We start from the raw sequence: 24,276 nt of genomic DNA on the forward strand, positions 1-24,276 counted from the left end.
GAGTCTTAGAAACATGGCGGCTCCTTTCATCCACAATGGCCATCCAAAGGTCTCCGGCTTCGCCCCGTTAGCCAGTGGAAGGTGAGCACCTTACTAGCGAGACACCTAAGGCTGTCCGAGGATTTCTGTCAGTGCCGTGGCATTCGGCGTGTCTGCGTTTGAGCGGGCCGTACTTTTGCAGAATGCAGGAGGGCTCATTCAATTTTCATCGGGTATTGTTAGCTTAGCTCGGTCATTGAATGTGTGAGAAGGCTTGTGAGCTGCTGCAGAGTCTCTGCAGTGGGTTATCCCTTCTGCCCCATTTATGTTGGGAAGGTAGGTCTTTCAGTGGCCTTTAGCAGAAAGGACTATTTTTAAACTATCGTGCTCTTGGTATTTCTGCCCCGATCACGGTTCTTCAGTCCTGCGAGTTGACTTTCACCGCCCGAATTGGGTCACGCCATACAAAGGCAACCCGCCGATACCGATATCGGGTTTTCGTCCCGGCGTCCTTTCATGGCGTCGCCTGCGGACTCCCAGAGAATCATAGTGACCCTTCCGTAAAAACATCCCCGTTTTAAGCTAGGCTGTTATTGACCGAAATCAAACATCGTCCAAGAATCGCCGCGATTAAAATTCATTTGTTGTATGACCGCGGATGACCACGTTTTCACGGTTTCTCGTCCGGAACTGGAGCCTGCTTCGTTGAAACATTAGATCTCGGCATTAACATTTTCATTTTGCGACTCCGGAGTTTACGTCTCTCTGACACCCAGCCCGAGGCCTCGTTTGCCAGGTGGAGAACAGCGCGCTAAAAGCTACCGGGGTTTTAGTGGCCGGTAGCAGCTAAGCAATATGTTCTGCCGCGTTGATTGAGGGAGCAAATTAAACATCTGAAAGCCCCGAGTTATTTAGTTCCTCGGCTGAAAATAGGTTTAAGACCGGAACCGCAACAGGCAGCCAGCTGAGCAGGATCTTTGCATCAGGCTTTTTTTCCGTCACTTCAATCCGCAGGATCCGAGGCCCGGATCGTCCGGAACCGCAGGGAGGAGTCAGGACCTTCTGGGATCCTCCCGGAACTTCCTGTAGGGAGACACGGGAGGCAAACTGGGAATGCGCTGACCCATTTCTACGCTTCGGGGGCGCTGACGGGGAAACCGGTGCGCGTGAAGCTGTCCGACCTGCGAACGGAGGAGGACAAGGGTTCGGGCTGTCATTGGGCGAGTCGGGGTTCATCCTGGACCAATCACAGGGCCTCATATAGGGACGTGTCCGTGGAGGTTCTCAGTCATCCAGGTCGCGTCAAAATCTTCCTCAACCGGACTTCATTTTTTTTCCTTTTAGACGTTCCGTCTCTTAAGTGAGAGGCTTCTTCAGTTCATACATGGAGCCATTTAGAGAAACGCAACTATTCACCCTCTGTCACGTGTTTGGATAATTCAGTGTCCAGTAAACCTCCTGCGTGTTTTCGGACCGAGCTCAGAATCCAACCAGGGATCTTCTTGCTGAAACTCTCACCGCGCCGCCAATTTCCTTTCATTGACTGACACGGTGACACGACTTTACATCTGTGAAATCTCAACTTGATCATTTATTCATTTATTATCATTAAAAGTCAAAGGAGAAGCCGCTCCGCTCTTTTTTTTTTTTTTTTTTAACAATAACAGAATAGATGTTCTTCCTTTGAAGAGTAGAATTTATCTTCGATGAAAATGTTTTTTTTTTTTTTTCCCCCACAGAAAATCAGATACTATTCCAAAAAAAAAAAAAAAAAAAAAAAATCCTGAAAAGTGTTTATATGACTGTCAAAGAGTTATCTGATTAATGCAGACAAAATAAATGGCTTTTCCGCAGCACAAATCAGATCTAAAAAGAGCTCCGGGTTTTATTTTAAACAAGAGTCAGTCGATGGATGTGTTTTTTAATTCGACCCACCTGCGTCGATGTCAGCTACCCGTTTCCATCGTCATCAGATATCGGAAGAACTTCAGATACCCGGAGTCGGTTTTCTGGGATGTTTCGGTGGTGTTCCCTCAGGTTGGGGGAGGCCAGATGGAAACGGACCTTCAGCCGGGGGTTCAGGAGGAGGAAGACGGGGGGGTTTGGACCTCCAGGGGGTTCACGTCTTGCTGGACGAGGAACCTCCTTCTTTGCTCCAACGTGGATTCAGGTGTTTGCTGGAAAATGGAGTGAGGAGGTTGTTGTTGTTGTTGTTGTTGTTGGAGGAGGAGGATGGAGATCAGACCCTGGTGGTCTGATGGAGCCCTCTCTCCTGTCTGCCCGGTAGGTGGGACTTGAAGCTCGGAGGATGGAGTCTTCATCTCTCTCTCTCTGAATCTGTCACTCCTCCCGTTCCCACCACTTGGTAACAGCGAGACACAGAGAGAGAGAGAGAGATAGAGAGAGAGAGAGAGAGAGAGAGAGAGAGAGGGAGGGGGAATAAAGGGATGGAGAGGGAGGAGGTAAAGAGAAGGAGACCCGGGCTGTACACGCAGACCCCTCCGTGTCACGTACCTGGAATAATCTCGGGATTTGCGCGCCGTGTCCTTCGCCTCCCCTCCGCCGCGGTGCGTTCACGGGCTTGACGAAGCGCGGGACGCCGCGCAGGCGTCGTTGTCGTCGAGACGATGGGATTCTCCCGCCGCTTCGTTGCGCATCCCGGACGCCGCTGACAAGAGAGAACAAGAGAGAGAGAGAGAGAGAGAGAGACTGGGGGTGAGATCCTCGGGCAGAAAAGGAGTGTTGTCCGTTTATTTTTTTTTTCCTTTTTTCTTTTTCCACCTCCACCTCCTGCGGCGCAGGGAGGGTCAGGAAGCTGGGGAGCAGACCGGCGGCAGCATGGATGCGTCCGGCGCGTTCTTTGGCGCATTCGGCGGCTCCCGGAGGACCCGCCGCCCCTGGAGGATCCTCTTCCTCCTCAGCATCCTCTGCCACTGCTACCTGAGCTCTCTGCTGGACTGCCCGCCCACCTGCACCTGCTCGCCTATGGAGATCTACTGCAACAAATCCGACACCAGCAAGTTCTTCCCGCTGCTGGGCGCCGGCGGCGCCGGGAACAGCAGCGGCAGCATGGAGGACCTTCTGCAGAACATCACCTCCATGTAAGTGTCGCTACCCCCCCATCCCCCGCCTCCCCCCGGCCTGCAACGCAGCCTTCGTGTGCAGACTTCTGGAGGGACTTCACATCAGAACCCGTGAATGCCCCCCCCCCCCCCCCCCCCCCCCAAAAAAAAAAAAAAAAAAAAAAAGTATCTCCGTTCAGGATGGAAGGTCCGTTTGCTGTCCTGTTGAAACCTCTGCTCTCAACCTGTTACATCTCCGCAAAATGATTGCAGTTGAAATCCGCACTGAAAAAAATGAGCATCTACCTGACCCATCTTAGGATATATGCAAAAAAAAAAAAAAAAAAAAAAAAAAATAGAATAAAAATGTTAAAAGTCTCCTAATCCAGGTTTTGAACTTTCACCTGCGATTGAAACCAACCCCCCCTCCTATTCATGGTTTGCACATTTAAAAGAAGCTCCTGCAGGTCACAGCAGCCTCCCCTCCTTCCCCTCACTGGAAGAAATGATTTATGTGTGAAATCTAGTGTGTTGCGGCATTGATTTTTTTTTTTTTTTTTTTTTTCCTTCCCGCGGCCTCGCACCGTCGGAGAGCTGCTGGACGGTTTGCTTCGGGGCGAACGTAGCCTCCGTACCGTAGCCACGGCTGAAACGCAGGGAAACCCGAACCCCTTCCTCCCAGCCTGAAACAAGATTAAGAACCTGTTGATGCGGGCAGATCTTCCCACGGTAAACGGCAGGTGGGAGATGACAAAATGGCAACGCGGGTGGTGGTTCAGACAGCGCGAACCGGAGAGACCTGGAAGAGCTGCTTCTGCGCTCGCGGCTCCAGAAACAACGCCGATCCTCTAATCCGTCCAATGACGAGTAAAACCATAGCGATTAGCGCTTCCTCCTCATGGCTGAAAGGTCCCGAGATTGGATTCCCACAGGAGGGCCTTTTCCGTGTGGCGTCTCCATGTTCTCGCCGTGTCTGCGTGGGGTTCCTCAGGGTTCTCCGGGTTCCTCGCACAGTCCAAACACATGCAGGAGGTTCACTGGAGACCCCGCGTTGTCCAGATGTGAGAATGAGAGGATGGTTGTTTATCTCTACATGATGTAATGAGAGTGAATTTTCAATCGTCTGTATGCGTGAACGAGAATGGTTGTACGTTTCTATATGCGGCTCTGTGATTGGTCCATTTTGATCCCCACCGTCGGGATTGTCTGCTTTAGATGAATGAGAGAACGTCAAAATTCGCGTAAAAAAGCTATACGTGTCTCAGGGCGGGTTTTATTCCCCTCGAGTTGCACCAAATCCACCCGCGAGAAGGTCAGCGGACGTGGATGTCGTCGCTTCTCGACGATCGGATTAACGCCGCTCTCGGGGGTGACTCGGGTCCGGATGGAATCCAGGACTCGGATTGAGGTTTCGTCACGCGATCCCCCGACGGCTGCTTTAAAAAGTTTAAAAAGGAGTAAGTGTTGCCATCCTCATGTCCCCGTCCCCGTCAATATCATCGCTCTCTCTTATCGCCTAGAGACGTCTCGCTGGTTTTTATACGACTTGAGCGGCTCCATCGGGGAGGTTCAAAAGCCAATATCTTCATTGGCTTTTTCATGGGATGATAAAAAAAAAAAGCTATTCATGACTCGGTTGCTCGTAAGCGCACGTCTAAATCTAAATGTCACTTTCCTTGGCAAGGACCTGCCCGATATTCCCCGGGTGGGCGCTGGAGGCGAACACCAGAGAGCCAAGGCCCTCATGTTCACTTGTTATCTTCAGCAGGGCAGACACGGCTGAATGTTTTGCAAAAAGGAAAAAAAAAATCCTCCTCACACACACACACACACACACACACACACACACACACACTCATACACACAGTGACATTCGATGCGACATGTCAGTTTGCATGGTGGGAATGAAGAAGCAGTTCTTGTCAGGTGGAAGATTTAATAAGAAACCGTGATAATAATGTTGTGTTTTTGGAGTTTACCTTTCATTTATTCATAATCTGTGCCGGCTGTCCTGCAGTGGAGGGTGTCGGGGGGGGGGCGGAGCCTATCCTGGCTGTCATTGGGCAAGAGGCGGGACTCAAACCGGGCCAATCACAGGGCTGCATCCAGAGATACAACAATTTTCACGTCCTGTAGAGAAACACAACCATTCACTCTCTCACGTCTGTGGAGGTTAATTCTCATTAAAATCTTCTTGTGGCAACTGGACTTGATTTTCTTCCCTTGACGACCTCCCAGCTCTCATCTGAGAGGCTTCTCCAGTTCCCGACTTCATTCACCCTTTCATTCGCACATCATAGAAGAGCAACCAGTCACCCCTGTGTTCATATCATATAGAAACATTCACACGTCATAGAGACGTACAACCTGTTTGTTCCCAGGCGTTCTGCTTTAGCAGAGAGATCTTAGCATTCAAGTGACCCGTGAGCTCCGATGACAGCGGCGCGGCGCCATCATAAAGGTACTTCCAATCTGTTTGCGGCGAAGCAGATTATGCTCGGCTTCTCCTCCGATGGACCTCCTTCAGGCCGCGCTAACCTGCGCTAACCCACGCTAACCCACGCTAACTGTCGTCCATCGGATCCGACCCGACTCCCCGCTCGACATCCTGTTGTTTAGTCTACAAATACATGCGCGCGAACCTGCAGACAAAGGCTGCCTCAGCGCCTCAGTTTACCCTCTCCCATCATATTCTGCATCTCATCAGCACCGGCGGGCTTTAGATGTGAGCTCTGAGCGCCGCGCCGGGAAGCAAAAAATCCCCTCCGTATCTCAGCCGCAGCCTCCGTCAGCTACTTTCTTCCCTCCGCGGCTGTGAATGTGACTTTGCTTTCCGCTCGTCGTCAGATGGACGCGGACGTTGTTCTGCCGCGGCGCGGTTGATTAGACGGGCGACCCGAGATCTGTGATGTGCAAATCCACACAACGGCATCTCCTTTGACTTTGGATCGTCTCCCTGGATTCCTGCGTTCGAAAATAAAATAGCAGCCTTTCTTAAGTTATTGGAAGACGGGAAAAGGGAATGTCAAACCAAGGTTTCCTTCTACGCCGATGACAGTGTGATCAGATCTGCCTGCTGTAGAAGGTTATGGAGCAACGAGAAGGTTTGATTTCTGTCCTTATCTGACAAACAAGGCATACAAGTCAGTCGTGTGTTCAGTTTGAGCTCAGATTTTAATTTTCCCTTTGCAAAAAAAGTTGCATTTTATAGCATTTGTAACACCCGTGTCTCCGAGTGGAAGCGCTCTTCTTCAAGCGTGCCCAAACGGCTGGATTGCTTTCTCCGCACTCGCAAAAGGGTGTGTTTCCCGTCGCTTAACCCCTACATGGAAACGGTGTCGTAGATGAAATCTGATCTGAACTGCCTGTTAGAGGATGTCGCGTCGGTCCGGAAGCGTTTTGGACGAATTTTATCAAAATGTGTAAATACAGTATGTCGTCTGCCTTTGGATCACCAGGCAGCTCTCCGGCCGACCCTCTACCGTCACTTAACAGAACCAGCATCTTGAGAAAGCTATTAAAATATTTCTCTCGTTCTGTTTTTAATGGATTGACCTTCTCCTCTCGCTGTTTTTGAAATGCTTCTCATCTGCAGGTGACGATACCTGTTTTCGGTGATGCTCGTCTGTTTGCATTTGTCAGAAAGCGCTAGAAATTTGTGTTTCCCTGCAGTTGTGGGTATTTACAGCGGAGAGCTCATCTCGTGCCGGTTTGTCGGAGTGATGCGTCTTCCTGGAGCGCTGCCCCTCCTCTGCCTCTTGACGTGAGACTTTTTTTTTTTTTCGCCCCGGAGCTCGTGGTTGCACCTGCTCGCGAAGGCCCAGTCCATTATGTCACGAACAAAAACCGGTCTGCTGCACATGTTTGGGTTAAAGCGAGCGATTATTGATCTTTTTTTTCTTTCAATTTTCCGGAAGACTTAGCTGTTTCCTATGGTCCTTTTAACATGACAAACGTATCTGTGTGCGTGAGTGTGTGTGTGTGTGTGTTAAGCAAAGGAACGCTTGTACTTGCTGGAAAAATCACCCTGAACTGAGATAAGACGTAGCGGTCTCCTGCAGCACTCCTGCAAATGTGTATACATAGTTAACAGTGGCACAGTAGCGTAGCGGTTAGCACTCTTGCCTTGCAAGAAATAGGGTCGCGGGTTCAATTTCGTATGGCGTCTCCATGTTCTCCCTGTGTCTGGTTGGGTTCCTCCGGGTTCCTCCCACAGTCCAAAAACAGGCAGGAGGTTCACACCAGATATATGAATGTCAAAGTGAATAGTTGTATGTCTCTTGATGTGACCCTGTGCTCCACTGGGGTCCAGGGCGAACCCCACTTCTGGGCCAATGACAGTGGAGATAGACTCCGCCTCCCTGCGACCTTGAGTGCGGGATAAGCGGTATAGATAATACATGAACTTTGATCCATAGCTTGAAATGGATACGGAGGTTGCGGAGGACATGTCATACAACCTCAACCCAGGGGTCAGACCCATCATCAGTACCTTCTTTGTTTGGCAACGTCACTATGGGGTGGCTGAGGCTCTGGTTGTAGAGCTGGCCTTCCTCCAGTCAGGAGATTGGTCGCTCCTCATGTAGTCAAAGTGTCCACCGAACCCCCGCCATGGTTAATCCAGACACCCTTGTTAGCACCTTGCACCGTGCAAAGCTTACATGCTACCCAAGGCCGGCACCCGAAAGATAAAACCACGGCTTCTGCTCTTGGTGACGTTCATAATAAAGGTGTGAAATAGTTTTGGCTTCAAGTACAAATTTTTCAAGATACTAATTTGGTGTCACGAGTTTTAAACCTTGGGATTTTCCCAGCCGCTCTGGTGCTCCTCGTAGCCTGACGCTGGAGCTCCGGGACCAGAAGTTACCCAGTGGGTGACCAGCAGAGTGAGCCTTGGTATCTTTTCAGTTACTGCGAGTCATTAAGCTGTGGAGAAACCAAGTTGAGAGGAAAGAAGGAGTGCAAGTGAGATGGACCCGAGTGGAGCGGTGAAGCTACAGGGAGTGGAGATGAAGAAGATGGAGGAGTTGAGGTATCAAGGGTATAAGCAGGCTGGAACGGGTGGACAAAACACGTAAGATGTTCTGGACGTGGACAGAGAAGGATCATGAAGATCTGGGTAGAAGGATGCTGAGGTTGGAAGTGCCAGGCAGGAGGCCTGGAGTTAGTTGATGTGAGAGACAAAGATGCAGAGGAGAGGGTTAGATGGAGGGAGATGATTGGCTGTGGAGACCCCTGGAGGGAGCAGCCCAGAGGACAAGAAGAAGAAGAAGAAGAAGAAGAAGAAGGAGCAGCAGCAAATGACTGTTTTATATGAAGAGCCTGTTCATGCCATTAAAGTCTAATAGAAAGGATGCAGACGGGAGGGTTAGATGGAGGCAGGTGATTGGCTGTGGAGACCCCTGCAGGGAGCAGCCCAGGGGTGAAGAAGGAGATGACAAGTGCTAATCTCTTAGAATCATCGGTGCTTACTCTGGTAAATAAGTCGGTCACGAGCGAGTTCATCTGACGGACGCAAACCACTCCTGGCGTGAATTACCCAGTGCCCGCTGACTGCTGAAACCCCGGCAGGTTTCTCAGCAGGTCCCGTTAATGTGGATGTTGGAAGTACCGCCGTCGATGCTCAGTCGGCGGCCGTAAATTCAGTTCTGACGCTCCAAGTTTGTTTCACCTCGAGTCGAGAGGCGGCGAAAGCATTCCCAGGTTGCAGTGTGTCGGTCGGCGACCATAACCGCGGTCTCCTTCTGATCCCGTGGTCGATTCGAAGGATGACGAATAGCTTCTGCTCCTATCGAAGGTCCAAGTACAGCTAAGACAACCAGAGAGGAGACCAAGGAGTCGCCAATGCTAGCCAGCAGTACAATGTTATACAATATCCACAATATGTGCACTTCGCATTTGACCGTACGTCTTGGTAGATCTTCTGAGAAGAGCTGTTTTGCTTGGTCCTCTCGCTCTCTCCTCCATCTTTCCTCCTGTTTCACAGCTGTTTCACCCCGCCAACTCCCGGGGTTTGAAGGTGTCGAGCAGGAAGCGGGAGCAGAGACGACGGCCACGGGCGATAGATGACACGGGCGTCCGACTCTAAGAAATCAATCTTAACTGTTATTTTATCTGGAATTGACTTCTCACCTCTGTCATTCCCTGTTGACTAGACGTTGTACTGACCTTCTACCCCAGTAGTGCTCTACTACACTCAGGCGTTGCTTCTTCACTTCTGCTGCAACCGGTCTGTTTGTGTGTGACGCTAAGCTCTGGTGTTATTTTGGAGCTAAAGTTCTCTCAACAGGAAGACCTCCGCTCAATGGAGCGGCTCTGTTTCCGTTGGACCGTCTGTCTGCTCGGTATCTCCATTTTGAGTAATCAAGCTGATGTTATAAGCCTACATCTTGTCCCCACTTGGAAGATCAGCTCAGATTGAAGTATTCGATTGGCGGTTGGTTTAAACGTCATATTTGGCTTTTGGACTTTCCTTTAACTGATTTGTCAGATAAGGTGGAGAAGATCTCTTTCATGTTCTTGACCCCCTCCGCCCCCCCCCCCTTCCCTCCACCCAGAGTCGACTGCCCTTAGCCTTAAGACACCACCGAGTAATTTTACTCAAGAGGATGTAATTAAGACGCCTTTGAAACTGTCCAAAGACAAGAAATTAAATTCAGCTTCCGTGGTCATTAAATAATTTGGTGCTTTCGCGCTATCGGTGAGGTTTTTTTTTTTCTTTTTTTTTTTTTTTTTTCTGTAAGAGGAGTGGAAATCGAGTGAAATAGAATTACCCTAAATAAACCAGTGAGCGGGGGAAAGACAGGAAAGGAAAGACATTGACGTGAACCGAATCCGGTGAAGTTTGAAGTGCGAGGGACTGGACAGGAAGGTCCACGGGATCCGAGACGGAAGCTGATCTGGTTTATGGAATGAGGATGAAGAAGAAAACTCACTTTCAGTGAGAAACATTCTAAGAACTGTCCAGCTCAAGTTTCATTCCAGGACGAGCCTGAGGGACCACGCTAGGGACAGAAGCGTACCTGAAGCTCGGCACGCCAAAAAACTAACCACAGAAGAAGAAGAAAAGGCAGATGGCACGGGCACCATGGAGGTGGAGGCTGCCTCAGCGTCCATGGAATAATAACCACGGGCGACGTCTTGAAGCGTTTTATCTTCTCCCTGCACTGAGAAGAACCCCGTTAGCCGTTAGCTAACTCTGCACTTCCAAAATTGTAGATGTTCACCTGCAAGCCCTGGAAACCAATCTGAGATGTAGCTGACCAGAAGTGCTTGGACTTCCTGGTTGCTTAATTTCTGGCTGCTTCTGTTCATTTGGCCTCAAGAACACCTCTGAGCGATAGTTTTTGAGTATCTGTTAATGGGCGTGGCTTATGAATTCCACCAATCACCAAGCATTTATGAGTTCCTATGGAACAGTACGAAGACCTCGCCTTGGAGAAGGAGCTACAGCAGTTCCTGGAGCTGAGGTCCACGCCTCCTAGTTCCTCTGAAGAAATAGCCTCGTTCCCGAGAAGGTTGTTGGACCTGCAAAAAGTTCAGACGGTGAGAGAGGAGCTACAATGCGGTCCTGTGAAGCTCCCTCGTCCTTCTCTCTGACAACGTGTGGAGCTTCGGATCACGTGGCTGGAGAACCAAAGAATTGCAGATGTAAGTGTGAAACTGCCAAATGAAGGAGGGGATTAGAAGATCGGGGTGAAAAGCAGAAGGAGGAGGTCTTTCATGTGGCAGATATTTTCCCAGAACAAACCCTCTCTCCGGTATCGATCCGTTGTAGCTGCGGGAAATATATTATTTTTTCTTTTTCGGAGGGGGAAGAGGCAGCGCTTCTCGGCTTGTGCATTCCGCCCACTGCTGTGCGTAGGAGAGCGGGGACGCTTCCACGCCGTCTCCACGCCGGTCACGGGAAATTTAGCGAAAATGAGCGGAAGACCCAGAAAATGAGAGCTGCTCTGATAAAGAAGGCTGCAGTTATTCAGTGTAGGGAAGAAGAAGCGGCGGTGGGCCTCGTACGCACAAACACACACACACACTCACACACACACATGCACACATGGCGTGCAAGGGTTAAAAAGAGTGTGAACGTGTGGGTGAGAGAGAGTGAGCGGAGGTGGTACAAGTGAGGATGTAGAGATGAAAGATTAAGGAGGGATGGAGTGCAAATGAGATCGAGCCACCAGCACCTCGTCCATGAACACCTCCAGAACACACACACACACACACACACACACAAGGAAACCACATACATACATATGTAGATGTGTGTATGCAGATATAAATGGCATAGGAGAGTGAATTATTTCATCTTCCATCTCTACATGTATCTGTATGATGTGTGGATGAGAGGGTGAATTGTTGTGTGTCTTTACATGACATGTGAATTTTTCTTTATATGGTACATGAATGAGAGTGTGAATGCTTTTTTTGCCTCTATATGATGTGCGAATAAGAGGGTGAATGAAGGAGTGAATGGTTGTGTATCTCCAAACGGTGTGTGAATGAGTGTATGTTTGTATATGAGGAGTCAATGAGAGGGTAATTTCATTTATTTTCTTGTTTCTAAATGAACTGAACGCTTGTGTGTCTCTATATAACAATAAATGAGAGGGTGAATGGTTGTTTCTGTATATGAGGCATGAATGAAAGGGTGAATTGTTCTGTCTTTATGAACCGTGAATGGTTGTGTATCACTATATGAGGTGTGAATGATGATGTGTATCTATATGGTGTATTAATAAGAGGGTTAATGGTTGTATGTCTGTATATGAGGCGTGAATGAAAGGGTGAATTGTTCTGCGCCTAAACGAACTGTGAGTGGTTATGTGTCGTTATATAAAGTATAAATGGGAGGGTGAATGGTAGAGTGTCTGTATATGAAGTTCATGAATGAAAAAATGTAGTAGTATTCTGTGGTCAGACTTTTTACTTTCTCTGCCAGGTGGATCTTGAGTGTGTGTGTGTGTGTGTGTGCGCGCGTCTCTCACACGACCAGTGGGCTTCCCACTGTGTGGTGATACCGCTGTCGGAACGTCTCCACAGATCAAACCGCCTCCAGGAGTTAGGAGATGGCATTTGGGCCCGAGGAGATAGCAGGGGTTTCCATCAGATACAGTATCTCTCCTGGAACCCGCGAGTCGGCGGGGCAGCGACTATCAGACGGGCCGTTTCTACATCATGTCACATTAATTGCGCCGCTATCTGGTGTTAAGGTTCCCTCACCCAGTGAAGCTGGAGTTTTGCAGTGCTCTTACAGTGTTCTTCATGATCTCTCATCAGAGAACACCCTCTAATAGCTGCTGGAAACAAGTGGCGTCTCCATCCGACTGTAGCTTTGCCGATGTTGATACGGCTCCGGTCGGCATGTGGAGCTGCTATCGGATAGCGACGTTCCAAGAATGTACTTCTACGAGGGGTCCGGCTCCAAAGTGAGTTCCAGGAAGTAGTCTGTTCCGGGTAAACCTTTTAGTTTTATGTTCCCTAAGGCAGCGAGGGGCCACGGTAGGAACCGCTGCGAAGAAGAAGAAGAAGGCGATGTGGACAACGTGGAGTCGGGAGCTGCCGCGGCGTTCATGGAATAATAACCATGGACTACCAGATGGTTGAGACCCCTCTGAGACGTACCTGGACAGAAGAGCCTTGGTCTCTTAGTTGCTTCATTTCTCGCTGCTCTGGTCCGTTTTGGTCCTGAGAAAAGATCTGAGCGGTGACCAGGATCATCCTCTTCGTCTTCTTGTCCCTTCAAGGCTCCCCACAGCGAACAACCGCCCTACTTTCTGCACCCTCCTCTCTCACGACGAATAACTTCACATTCCTTTTCACTCCATCCATAAACCCCATCTTTGGTCTTCTTCTGGATCTCCTGCCTGGCAGCTCCAACCCCGGCATCTGGTCATGGGCGTGGCTTATGACGTCCACCTACATCGCAAGAGTTCCTATGGAACCGCACCGTACGGTTCTCGTAGTTGAAGTTCCACGGTCCCTGGTTCTTCTGCTGTCCCAGTGCACCAAGAAAGTCCAGAAAAGCTTCTAGGAGCTGCGAAAAGCTCCAGAAGCGTCCGAAAACGCACAATTGAGAGGCGGCGACTCTGTCAAGCTCTCCTCCATGAAATGCAAAATGCCGGCCACTGAGTGAATCAGAGCGATTCGGTTTTAATCAGCTTCCCGGAAATTAAAATTGAAGGCCATATTCGGGGAGTCTATCCCAGAGCTAGATTGGTCCGGGTTTTATTATTATTATTATTATTATTATTATTATTGTTATGCAGTTCTTTGCCAAGGAGGCCAAGAAGAAGTCGTCCAATCTCAGTTGTCACCTCCAGGGTATCGGAGGCGAGGCGACGTCCTCCACCAACCTCCTTTTAAAAATGAGATGTTTTGCTCGGCTGCATCTGCTTTGAAATGATCTTCAATAGTAATTTTTTTTTTTTTTTTCCAACGAACCGCCGACTATTTTCCGAGCGTTTGTGTTTGCGCGAATCAGGCAAGGGTTCAGCTTCGGATGCAATCAGTGCGGCGTGAGGCCGGGGGGAAAAAAAACTACCTGGAACAAACAGCCGCATAATTTCAGGGCCATGTTTTCACAGCTAACTGTGCCATTAGACCTTGTTTCCCCCTCGAAAGGCTCGCGATTTTACTTCCTATTATTAACAAGCTCGAGTGCGTGCATGCGTGTGTCTGTGTGTGTGTTTAAAGAAAAGAAAACAACAAAAAAAACATCACAAAACATTTCCGTGTTGCGGCAGTGCAGTAAAGTACATGTTGTTAAGAGTACATTTATGGGACAAAGACCCGCCGAGTTGTGGGTGGTTTAATGAACCTCCTCCTCCTCAGAGACCTGGATTGGAGAAATCCAACCGCCGACCTTTAAGTTGCAGGTAATCCAACACACTGCCCACATCCTGACCGAATCGTACCTTTTTCTAAGACATTCCTGGCACGGACATCCGCCCCTGAACCCCCGAGGTCCTCCGTGACCTCGCTCGGTGCTCGTGGAGCCGTTGGTCGGTCCGTCTCCTTTCTGGATAGGGTAGCAACGGTCCAGACACGATCCGTCGGCCTCGGGATTGGTGGAGTCCAAACTCCGTCAGAGATGGTTTTTGTCACCTTCGCCCGGCTTGATGAGCATCAACAATCCGAGTCTGATGTGAGATCAGGCCTTTTTTGGTTCCATGATCTTGATGGAAACCCGGGTCACTCACTCAGCCGGCTGTCATTCCGCTGATAGAAAACGTCACTTTGATTTCAAACTTTCGATTCGGTGATAATCCAAAGTATTCACTAAACACAGAGGTGTCAAACTCTGGCCCCCGGGCCAAATTTGGCCCCCACTGTAATTATATTTGGCCCGCGGGCCATACCAAATGACTATTAGAGCTGGCCCGCTGGTATAGTCTAAAGTGCACGTATCGCTAATTCTACAAATGCCAGAATTTTCTGCTGGTGTTTTGGCACGAAAATCACAACAGGAACCATAAACGCCCTCTCCTTCGTGTACAGTAGTCATAGCAACCTCATGCTAATACTGGCACCTTGCTACTGAGGCAGAAAACAGGATTTTGCATGTGTGCAATATTAAGTTATATATTGTATAACTTAATATTGCTATATATTGTTGCTATATATATATATATATATATATATATACTGTTCCAAAAAATAAAGGGAACACTTGAACAACACAATGTAACTCCAAGGCAATCACACTTCTGTGAAATCATAGTGTCCACTCAGGAAGCAACACAGATTCCTTTTGACTTGTTTTATGGACATTACATCAAAGTTGGATCAGCCTGGAGTTTGTTTTTACACTTTAATTTTGAGTGTGATTCTTATCCAGACCTCCATGGGTTGATACAATTGATTTCCATTGATCATTTTTGTGTGATTTTGTTGTCAGCACATTCAACTGTGTAAAGAGCAAAGTATTTCATAAGAATATTTCATTCATTTAGATCTAGGATGTGTTTTTTTAAGTGTTCCCTTTATTTTTTTGAGCAGTGTATATACATTGTATTAAGCTATGCTTGTTCCGTATTTGTTTTTTAAGCAAAACTTGTTTGGGTCCATATGAAAAGGTTCATTGTTATATCTGGAGGAAGATTTTTTTCAATAAATATCAATATTGGGCCCCGACTTTGTCCCAGTTTTGAATTTTGGCCCACTGCGTATTTGAGTTCGACACCCCTGCACTAACCTAAGTGTTTTTGGATTCTCCCCCCCCCCCCCCCCCCCCAATAATTACACGACAAAATCCATTTTTTTCCCCCATATTTGATAAAATGTTAAGCTGCTTTTGAAGCTTCGAGCTGACATTCATAGAAAAATACAGAAAAATCGGTTTCCGCTCTATCAGGCACTGATGTAAATTCGACGTCCATTTTCTTCTCTCCTCTCTCACACCAACCAACTCCATATCCTCTCCGGTCTTCCTCTACCTGGACGCTCCAACCCCAGCATCCTTCCACCCAGATCCACCATCTCCGTCCGACTTTTTATCTCCGAAAAATCACCTCTGATGATGCGCATCTTCATTTCTGCCGCCTCACCTCTCCTTCTCGGCGTCTCGCTCGATTCCCCCCTCCATCACCCCTGACCTTCCTCCGCCCGTTCCGACCTGCTTGCGCACGATAGCCGTTCGCAGCCTCCCCGTCACACGGCATCCATTTCAGTCGCAGCTTCTGCTTCACACCGTAGTGATTTGCTATAATTATGTTCTCCGATGAACTGCACACTAATTTATATTGAGAAATATCAGCCCCCCTCCCGCTTGAAATATAGCCAAATACCTTCTCCGGTGTAATTAACAGGCCCACCCATCCTCCCGCCGCGGAGAGGAATCACTTCCGTGTTGTAAATACCGACGATATTCGGTCTTGGTCTTCCAGCTCGGGATGATGAACTTCTTCGCTTCAGACACATCTATTCACTCCCCCGCTTCAAATCACAATTTCCAAACACATTTGTCGAAAGCGTCCTGTTTGATGCCGACTGCTCCGTCACATTGCTTTGGTTATTTCAACTTTTTTTTTAGATTCATTTTTAGCTTCTTTTTTTTTTTTGGACTTTTATTGTTTCTTTTATAAATCCGGCACAATCTCCGCTGACGGATGCCCCCGATCGTAAAAAAAAATCGAGTTTTCGATCAAATTTTGAATCGAGCCTCGGAACTCACGCGTGCTACTCTGCGTTGTTTACATTGTGTTCTACTTTTATAGTGCGTTTTTTATGTTGTATTTGTTTCACAGTAGGCTAGCTCTCATTATGGCTTCCATAAAAGGTCAAAAGTGCTCGTGCTCGTGGCATTAAAGGTTTGAAGAAGGAAATATTGGCTAAAGATGAGAGCGGCGTTTGTGTTTTGGATCTAGTAGAAAGTAGAAAAGTTATTGTTCGTTTGGATTAATAACAAACTGTGTCACCGAGGGTCTGGTACGCCAAAAGGCTTAACTTTTGTCAATTTAGCGAAGGAAATGGCAAGTACAAGTGCTGGCAAGAAGAGAAAGAACAGCAGAAACACAGCAATAATTAAGGTTATCTTTAATTCCTTTCTGTATTTTTGCCACAAATAAATCCATCAAAAAGTTTCAGAAGAATGCAGTTTGTTTTTTGCCGCTGGAGAACGGATCAGTGGGATTTCTGTTGATTTCACCGGCGAAAGCCGATTCGGTTTGCGAACGTTTGGGTTCGAGGACGGAGTCAAAGAACAAATTAAATTCGTAAGCCGAGGTTCTGCTGTCTGTACGTGAGGCGACTTAAATAAAATGTATTGTTATTCAATTAGGCCCCAAATTATTCTGTTATTTTTAATCCCATTCAACTGCTCTCATCTGAAGACCCACGAGGTTGGCGTTGCATTGCAACGCACTTGAACGTACCCTGTTTCCCTTCGCCAATGGGGGAAAATATTAATCATTATCAATAAATGATCAATCGTCACACCCTTACGTGACGGAACGCCTCGTCATAGCCGCTCCCGATCGATCGCTTCATTAATCGCAAGATTAAAACGCGCTAATTGGATAAAATGTATTTTGCGTGCATGTGTGACCTCTGCAACCAGATGCGTGCCGGGACAAGCTTCCCGACCGCGGACCCTAAAACGGGATTAACAGCGGCGAGCCGCGGCGCAAATGAGTTGCTAAACCTCCCTGTTTCGTAGATGGCAAATGATAGCAGGTGTTGCCGCCGCGGTGTCGGCGGGTCATCGCGTTTATACTAATTACCACCAGGAGGCATCGGAGTGGGCGGCCAGGCAGTCGTCGGAGCCGGCGCTACCAAAGTTTTGAGGTGTTTTTTTTTTTGAAGTGTTTGTAAACAAGCGTCCCCGTCACATTTTGCCATGATTAGCATGTGAAATGGGTCATTTTCACGGGTGAAGCTGCTCTTAATGAGAATATGTATTGATTGTGACCGCGGAAGCGGAATCAGGCGCGGCGTAAATCAGCCCACGCTGCGCACAGATGGCGGCCGTTATCGCCGAGCGGCCGGGCGGATTGAAAGAGTAGCTTCACACCTTTTTACCCTTTACAATACCTGATCAATAACCCATCGATTACCCTCTGTCCTACATAAGCATGAGATAAAATCCTCCCTGGTCGGGGTCAGGGAGCGAACGTGGGACGTTAATGGATGAAATGAGTGAGTGAATGCGTTGATGCTGAGCTGATTACTTTTATTGTTTTTTTTTTTTTTTTTTTTTAATTAAACATCACATGCCTCCTGGAGGGTCTCCAATGAACATCTTGCATGTTTTTGGATGGCGGGAGGAACCCCACGCAGACATGGGGAGAACATGGAGACTCCACAGAGAAAGGCAATCCAACCAGGGAGCTTCTTGCTAAGCTAACTGCTGCATCTTCCGGATATTTCCCTTTCTTTGACCTTATTCCCTCAAAATACTCCATGCAGCGCTTTGTCTCATCATATTTAAATGTAATGAAATAAGATCATCAACTTGCACATTCACACTCAACAGACTGTGTGTGTGTGTGTGTGGGAGAGTGAGAGTGAAAGAGAGTGATCAGCCAAGAATGATCCTGCATGATAACAGGTGCAGAACATCATGGTGACAGCAGGAGTCGGGCTTTTTTTTTTTTGTTTTTCTGTGTGGGAGCTGTCAGGGAGGAAGTGCTTTTGGGTGAAAGGATAACTACTTCCTGCGGAGTGTGAGGACGACTTCCCGTCGCTCCGTTGTGCTGTCTCGGGTATGTTTTGGACTTGAACTTCCCACCCAGAGGGCGATGTGTCGTTTCAAGTCCGCTACCGGGTAGCGTTAGCGCAGGCGTCCGCTCCAGACAGTGGAATTGTGGGAATATGAGTCATTTATCCCGTACAAATGAATTGCATTCAACATTTCAATCAGATTAACCATGCAAATTAATTAATCTGGATTAATGCATCCATTTTGATAGCCCTGATTTGTAATAAATAGCGGCTAGAAGCTCTGCTTCATGTAACTAAACCTGACCTCCCACTTCCTCTATGGCGAGCTAGGATGTTTCCCCGGTTAAGGTTGCCTCATTTAACACACGGGGCCGAATCTTGTTTATCAGAATAATCCAATCCGTGCACCCGCGCGTGCAGAAGAAACATTTTCGAATCACGGCCGCGTTTAGTAACGAGAAAGGACTTTAAAGTGATTGGAGACTAAGATCCCTAATCAGGGCTGGGTGCGCGTCGGGGGCCCCGGACCGAGCCATAATCGCAGGGGCCCCCGCGTCCGGCCTAATTAAAAATCGTTTACAGTAAATTACATTTCACGTCGTAGCCTGACCCGCGGCGCAGTTCACCCGATGGAGCAGATTAGCGCGGGGAAAAAAAAAAAACAAAAAAACAAATCAAGTTCCAGGAAAATAAACCCCGGTGAATCTAGAAAGACAGAAAACCAAAGGGTTTCGCTCCCGTTCGCTCCCACGCCGTCTCCCGGCTCGACCGACGAAAATAAACAAGTCAACTCGGCTTTCTCCGCGACGATATTTCGAACAAAGCTTGTCGTCGTACTGGCGGAGCGGCGCCGAAACGAGGCCGACGGGGCCATTACGCAAATGGCCCTGTCCCCGTTTGTCATGGCGCGGCTAACAAAGCTGTTTATGAAACACATTATGACAGAACATCAATGGCTGACGTCAATACTCAAACACTGTCAGTTGTTCCTCATGTGTTTTATGAAAATGATGGAATTGATTACCCCTTTCCCGCCCTTCCTCGTAATGCGCGTCGATATCGGGGATCGTAGTTTACAAACAGGTCAGGGTGAACAGAGAGTTTATTTTATTTTTTATTTTTTTTAGCTTTAACTGGATCTAGGCTCATCAGAATGCCGGCTTTTTGTCTGCTCCTCCTGGACGCTTACGACGCTGGCGTTTTTTTTGGAGAACGGATCTCATCTGTTAGTGACGATGCGAAGGGTGATAAGGTTGGGGTTTGGTTTTTCTTCGGCATATTAATTTTTTCTGATGCAGTCTGTATGGTGTGTGTGCGAATCCTTGTGGTAAAGTGGCAAAAAAAAAAAAGAAGCCCGCAAGGCTCCATAACTTCATTGGCCGCGCGCTTTACATTACGTTACAGTCATTTGGCAGATGCTTTTATCCAAAGAGACTTACAAAGTGCAATTCAGTCACCAAAGATCGGAAGTCACTTTACCGAATAGCCATCTCAGAACCATATGCATACATACGCTAATTTTATCCTTTTTTTTTTTTCCTGGGGGTTGGCGGCTGGCAAGGAGCTGGTGATGTACTTTCTAATCAACAGACGGCGGTAACTGATTGGTTCGGGTTCCTCACACAGTCCAAAAACATGCCGGAGGTTCATTGGAGACCCTAAATTGGCCAGTTTTGGGAATGAGAGGATGAACAGTTGTACATTTCCATTTGACGTGCGGCCAATCGGGTGAACGGTCGGACGCTTCTATATGCAGCCCTGTGATTGGTCCAGGGTGAACCCCGCTTGTCGGCCAATCACAGCTGGGATCGGCTCAGAACCCACTGTCGCCCTGAGAGGAGGATAAGCATCATAGATGATGAATGAACGACATAAAGCAGGGGTTCTTAACCTTTCTGACCCTGAGGCCCATTTTTTTCAGTACAGAGTGGCCCAGGGCCCATTAAATATGATTTTAATATATGTTATTTATCATTATTAATTATATTATATATTATTTGATATGTATTATTTAATATATATACACTGTATAGGTTTATAATTATCTCAATCTTGGTTTGATTTGTATTCAATTCAATAAACCAAATCCACTTACAGTTTACCAAGCAAAAACCTTGTCAAATAAAATGACATCACAAAATATGATCATCACAAAGACTTTTATTGAACATGTCAATGTTAACGTCAAGGTTTAACATGTCATAAATCAAAGCCTAATGTGTGTGCACATCAGGCTTTGATTTATGGCACAAATCAATCAATTCAGGCTTATTAATGAAAAAAGACCAATAATTAGATTTTACTTAAATAAAAAAGGAAGGACTCAGGATAAAAATAAATAGTATATATACATATAAATCAATCAATAAAAAGGTGGTGATAAAATAAATACATTCAAAATAATGTTTTTTAAATAAAATAAATAAACTGTAAATGCAATTGAAATAAAGTGCAAATGACACTATATTTGTGCATGGTAGAACCAGAAGAATATTTATATCTGTAGCATATGAACAATAACAATAATTCTTTTGTCATAAAGAATCCCGACACGCAACAGGATGCTAGTTTTGCTGATTCCTCCGGAGGAATGGAGTTTGTTCTTCCCATGACTTGAAACCCCTATAAAATCCCAACATGAAGGCGGGATACTGCTTACGGGGCCCCGCTGGGGATAGCAGATGCAATATTTATAAAGTCAACACACAATCGCCACACATCTGTGCAGTTTCTATACGGCCACACATCACACACTCACAGGCGCTGATATGTTTACACACTCGGGCAACGCGTCCCGGTCGTCAGTCAAGTCCCGCTGAACACATCTGAGGGGGAAAAGCAACTTTTAAATTAACCGCCGTCTATTTTCCTAGCGGCCGTCGTAAGTCGACATTTAAAATAATACGACTGAAAATATAAAAAGATACGAGGTACCATCTCGTGTTAATGGGTGTGTTTTGGACGCAAAACCCGCATCAACGCGCGGCTTTTTATAAACCCCGACGTGGTCTTCCTCCGCACGTACGCGCATTTACACGCAGGAATAAAAACATTTCAACGCGCTCACCGGCCTGCGAGCAATATCACACACTTCTGGGTGAAGACGCCCGGTCGGGTTTGCCCTCCGTCCCGATGCGCCGCGGTTCGATTCATCAGTTCGACGTAGTCCGATTTAACCAAATAGTGGAATTCAACGACCGATCGATTACAAATTAATCCAACTGTGAAGTAATGGGATTAAGATCTTTAACAGACTGGCTTTTGTGCCCAGAGTTCTGCGGTTAAACACCTTCATTGTGCTGGGAGATGATGTTGGTGGCCAGTTCTGAGCAGAGACAATGTTCTCACGCTTGGACGGTGGTTTATTTCGTTTGAATTTTTTGAAATTTGATTTTATTTCGCGTGCGGAGATTCAACATGGCAGCCGGCGCTTTTTAGGGAAAAAAAAACAAACAAAAAACGGCGCAATCGGAATAAACCCACTCACAATCCGGTTCCACTCCTTTCATTAGGGCGTCCTCGAAGACCGGACGGGGTTAAAACACCTTTGCATGCACACACACACACACACACACACACACACACATACACACACACCCAGTGTCCTTGAAGGACCTTTCTCAATGGAAATCTTTACTGCAATTGCCAACAGATCATCTTAATTGCGCCTGCGCGGTTGTGTGTAAGAACGTGTGTGTGTGTGTGTGTGTGTGTCTGTTACTTGCAGCCTAATCACAGTGAACAGAGAAGTCAATTTGTTCAGCTGGAGCCCCCGTTGTGTTGATAAGCTGGTCACACAAACCGCTGTCTGCTACCAGCTCCCCCTCTCTCTGTGGATCTGGCCGCGGGCCATCTCGGCTCCGGGCGTCCTCCGATCCAAGCCTGGACCTGGACGCAAAACAGCTGAGCTAGCCAAAAAAAAAAAATCAGTCCGCGGCCCGAAACCGTCCTCGAGCCTTTCCGTAGGAACCGCCCTCTCCGCCCTCCCTCAGAGAATCTGCTGCTTGGGTTCCTTCCAATATTCAAATGAGCCCGGATTTGATCAAACTTGTCTACGGTAAAAGCTCGGGAATTAATTAATGAGCATTCTAATCATTCGAGCGTGTTAGCTAAATATCTAAAACCTTCCTAAACACTCCTTCGGTTTCTGCATCCGAGCGGATGCGAACGCCCGTCCGTTAGCGATTTTGGAACCGCTCACCTGGCGCTCTGCTCGGTGGCGAGTGCCCATCAGTGCCGTCTAAATGAGAGCCGGACGGAGCTCCTGCGTAAGCTCTTTTTATCCCGCTAATATGATTAAGTAAATGCAGCCTTCCGAATCAGTTAGGGAAAAAGTACAAATGGACTGTAGTTAAAAACACACGGCGCTTTATACCTGCATTAAGTAGTTTGGCTGCGGCAGCCTCGCTGGCGCGCTCCTGCCATTATGAAATTGACAATCTCCAGCGCTGAGGCGGCGCTATCCGGGGGGGGGGGAGGGGGGACCCAGAGCTGTGGCGCTACATCCCTGCTACCGGGATGTTTCTCTAAAACGCAACATTAGAGGCCACAAAAATACAAATTTATTATTACTTGGACACTTGAGTGCAGAAGGGTTCATTTTCACCTTAAACATGACTTGCAGGAGGATCGGGCAGGATGACTGGTCCTGGGCTAAGCCTGATTTTTGTCTTTTTATGGAATATAACAGACAAAAGCGGCGCAACGGTTAGCATGCATCTCGCAGCTAGAAGGTCCCCGATTGGATTCCCACAGGGGCGTCTGTCTGTGTTGAGTCTCCATGTTCTTGGCGTGTCAAAACACATGCACGAGGTTCATCGGAGACCCCACGTTGTCCAAAAAGGGCGAATGCCCTATATGAGAGGGTGAACGGTTTTGTCGGTGTATAAGGTGTGAACGGTGTCACTGTGACGTGTGGATGAGAGGTTGAATTTTGTTATGTTTGAAATGCAATGACGATAAAAGGCGATTCTGTTCTGAACGGTTGTGATGTTTAAATGAGACGGTGAACGGCTGCACATTTCTATATGATGAGAACGAGAGAATAATTGAGTGTTTATATGTTGTGTGAATGAAAGGGTGAATGGTTGCGTGTGAGTGAGAGGGTGAATCGTTGCTTGTCTCTTTATTCCATTTGAATGAAAGAGTGAACGGATGAACACTTCTATATTACATGTGATTGAGCGAATAACCATCTCGATGTCTATATGATGAATGAGCGAACGGTTGTATATTTCTATACGATGAATAAACCAGAGCGTGAATGGATGAATGGCTCTAAATGATGCATAAATGGGTGAATGGTTGTTGTCTATATGCCTTTTATTCCCTGTGATCGCCCAGTCCAGGGCGAACCCCGCCTCTCGGCCAATCACAGCTGGGCTGGGCTGCAGGACAAGCAGTATTTAGGAAGAATGAATGAATGAATGAATGAATGGATTCAATGACTGTAGGCAGACGCAATGACGCGTGTTGCCATCCTGCTGAATGATATGTGATGTTCTTAAATAAAGCTGGGTAATTCAAGCGGGATGTGGACCCCACTTGGTGTACGGAACAGAAATAAAGTATCCGTTCATTGTGGCTCCTGCGGAGCTCCAGAATTATCGGTGAAGACGCCCCGCCAGCAGCCATGCAGCCACACGCGTCTTCTCATTAATGAGATGAGCTGATTTTTATCAGCCGCGACTTCACCGGCTAATAATCCGCTCTTCCATTCTGCACCACGGCGGGGCCTTCGCTAGAACATGGAGGTGAAGCGGTTAGCCGACTCTCAGGTCCGCAGGATGCCGCTTTCTCAAATCCATCACGCGCGATAACCACGCTTGATTTCCTCCTTCCATCCACAAACCTCCTCTCCGGTCTTCCTCCGGACCTTCCATCCATATCCGCATGTGCCGTCCCTCTGATGGACCCCTTCCTGATCCCCTCACCTCCACGGCGTCTTCAAACCAGACACCGCGGCTGCTCCACGCCTCCGTCTCCTTCACGAGCAAGAACATCAAATCAGGAGACGTTCATATCCAAAACTGTCTCTCGATGAAACGTTCCAGTTCATAGTTGTGCTATATAACTA

The 24,276-nt window shown here is 47.6% G+C and overlaps 1 protein-coding gene and 1 long non-coding RNA gene across 2 annotated transcripts in view; one reads left to right on the plus strand and one right to left on the minus strand.

The window, feature by feature from the left end:
- Positions 1–1,540: 1,540 nt before the first annotated feature.
- LOC147225218 (uncharacterized) lies at positions 1,541–2,892 on the minus strand. The gene is made up of 3 exons (XR_015107404.1): positions 2,761–2,892; positions 2,494–2,647; positions 1,541–2,340 (listed from the first exon to the last, which is right to left on the minus strand). It is a non-coding gene; the product is annotated as an uncharacterized LOC147225218 (long non-coding RNA).
- The window catches only part of LOC147225219 (NT-3 growth factor receptor-like), a 139,562-nt gene continuing 117,645 nt past the window's right edge, over positions 2,360–24,276 (plus strand). The window contains exon 1 of the mRNA XM_086163718.1: positions 2,360–3,080. Coding sequence (XP_086019844.1) covers positions 2,818–3,080 — 263 coding nt within the window. The 5' untranslated portion in view covers positions 2,360–2,817. The remainder of the gene's footprint in view (positions 3,081–24,276) is intronic.

Source organism: Fistularia commersonii, chromosome 17, assembly GCF_037954325.1.
Source record: "Fistularia commersonii isolate RoL2024-O1a breed Wild chromosome 17, RoL_Fcom_v1.0, whole genome shotgun sequence".
NCBI classification, from domain to species: Eukaryota; Metazoa; Chordata; class Actinopteri; order Syngnathiformes; family Fistulariidae; genus Fistularia; species Fistularia commersonii.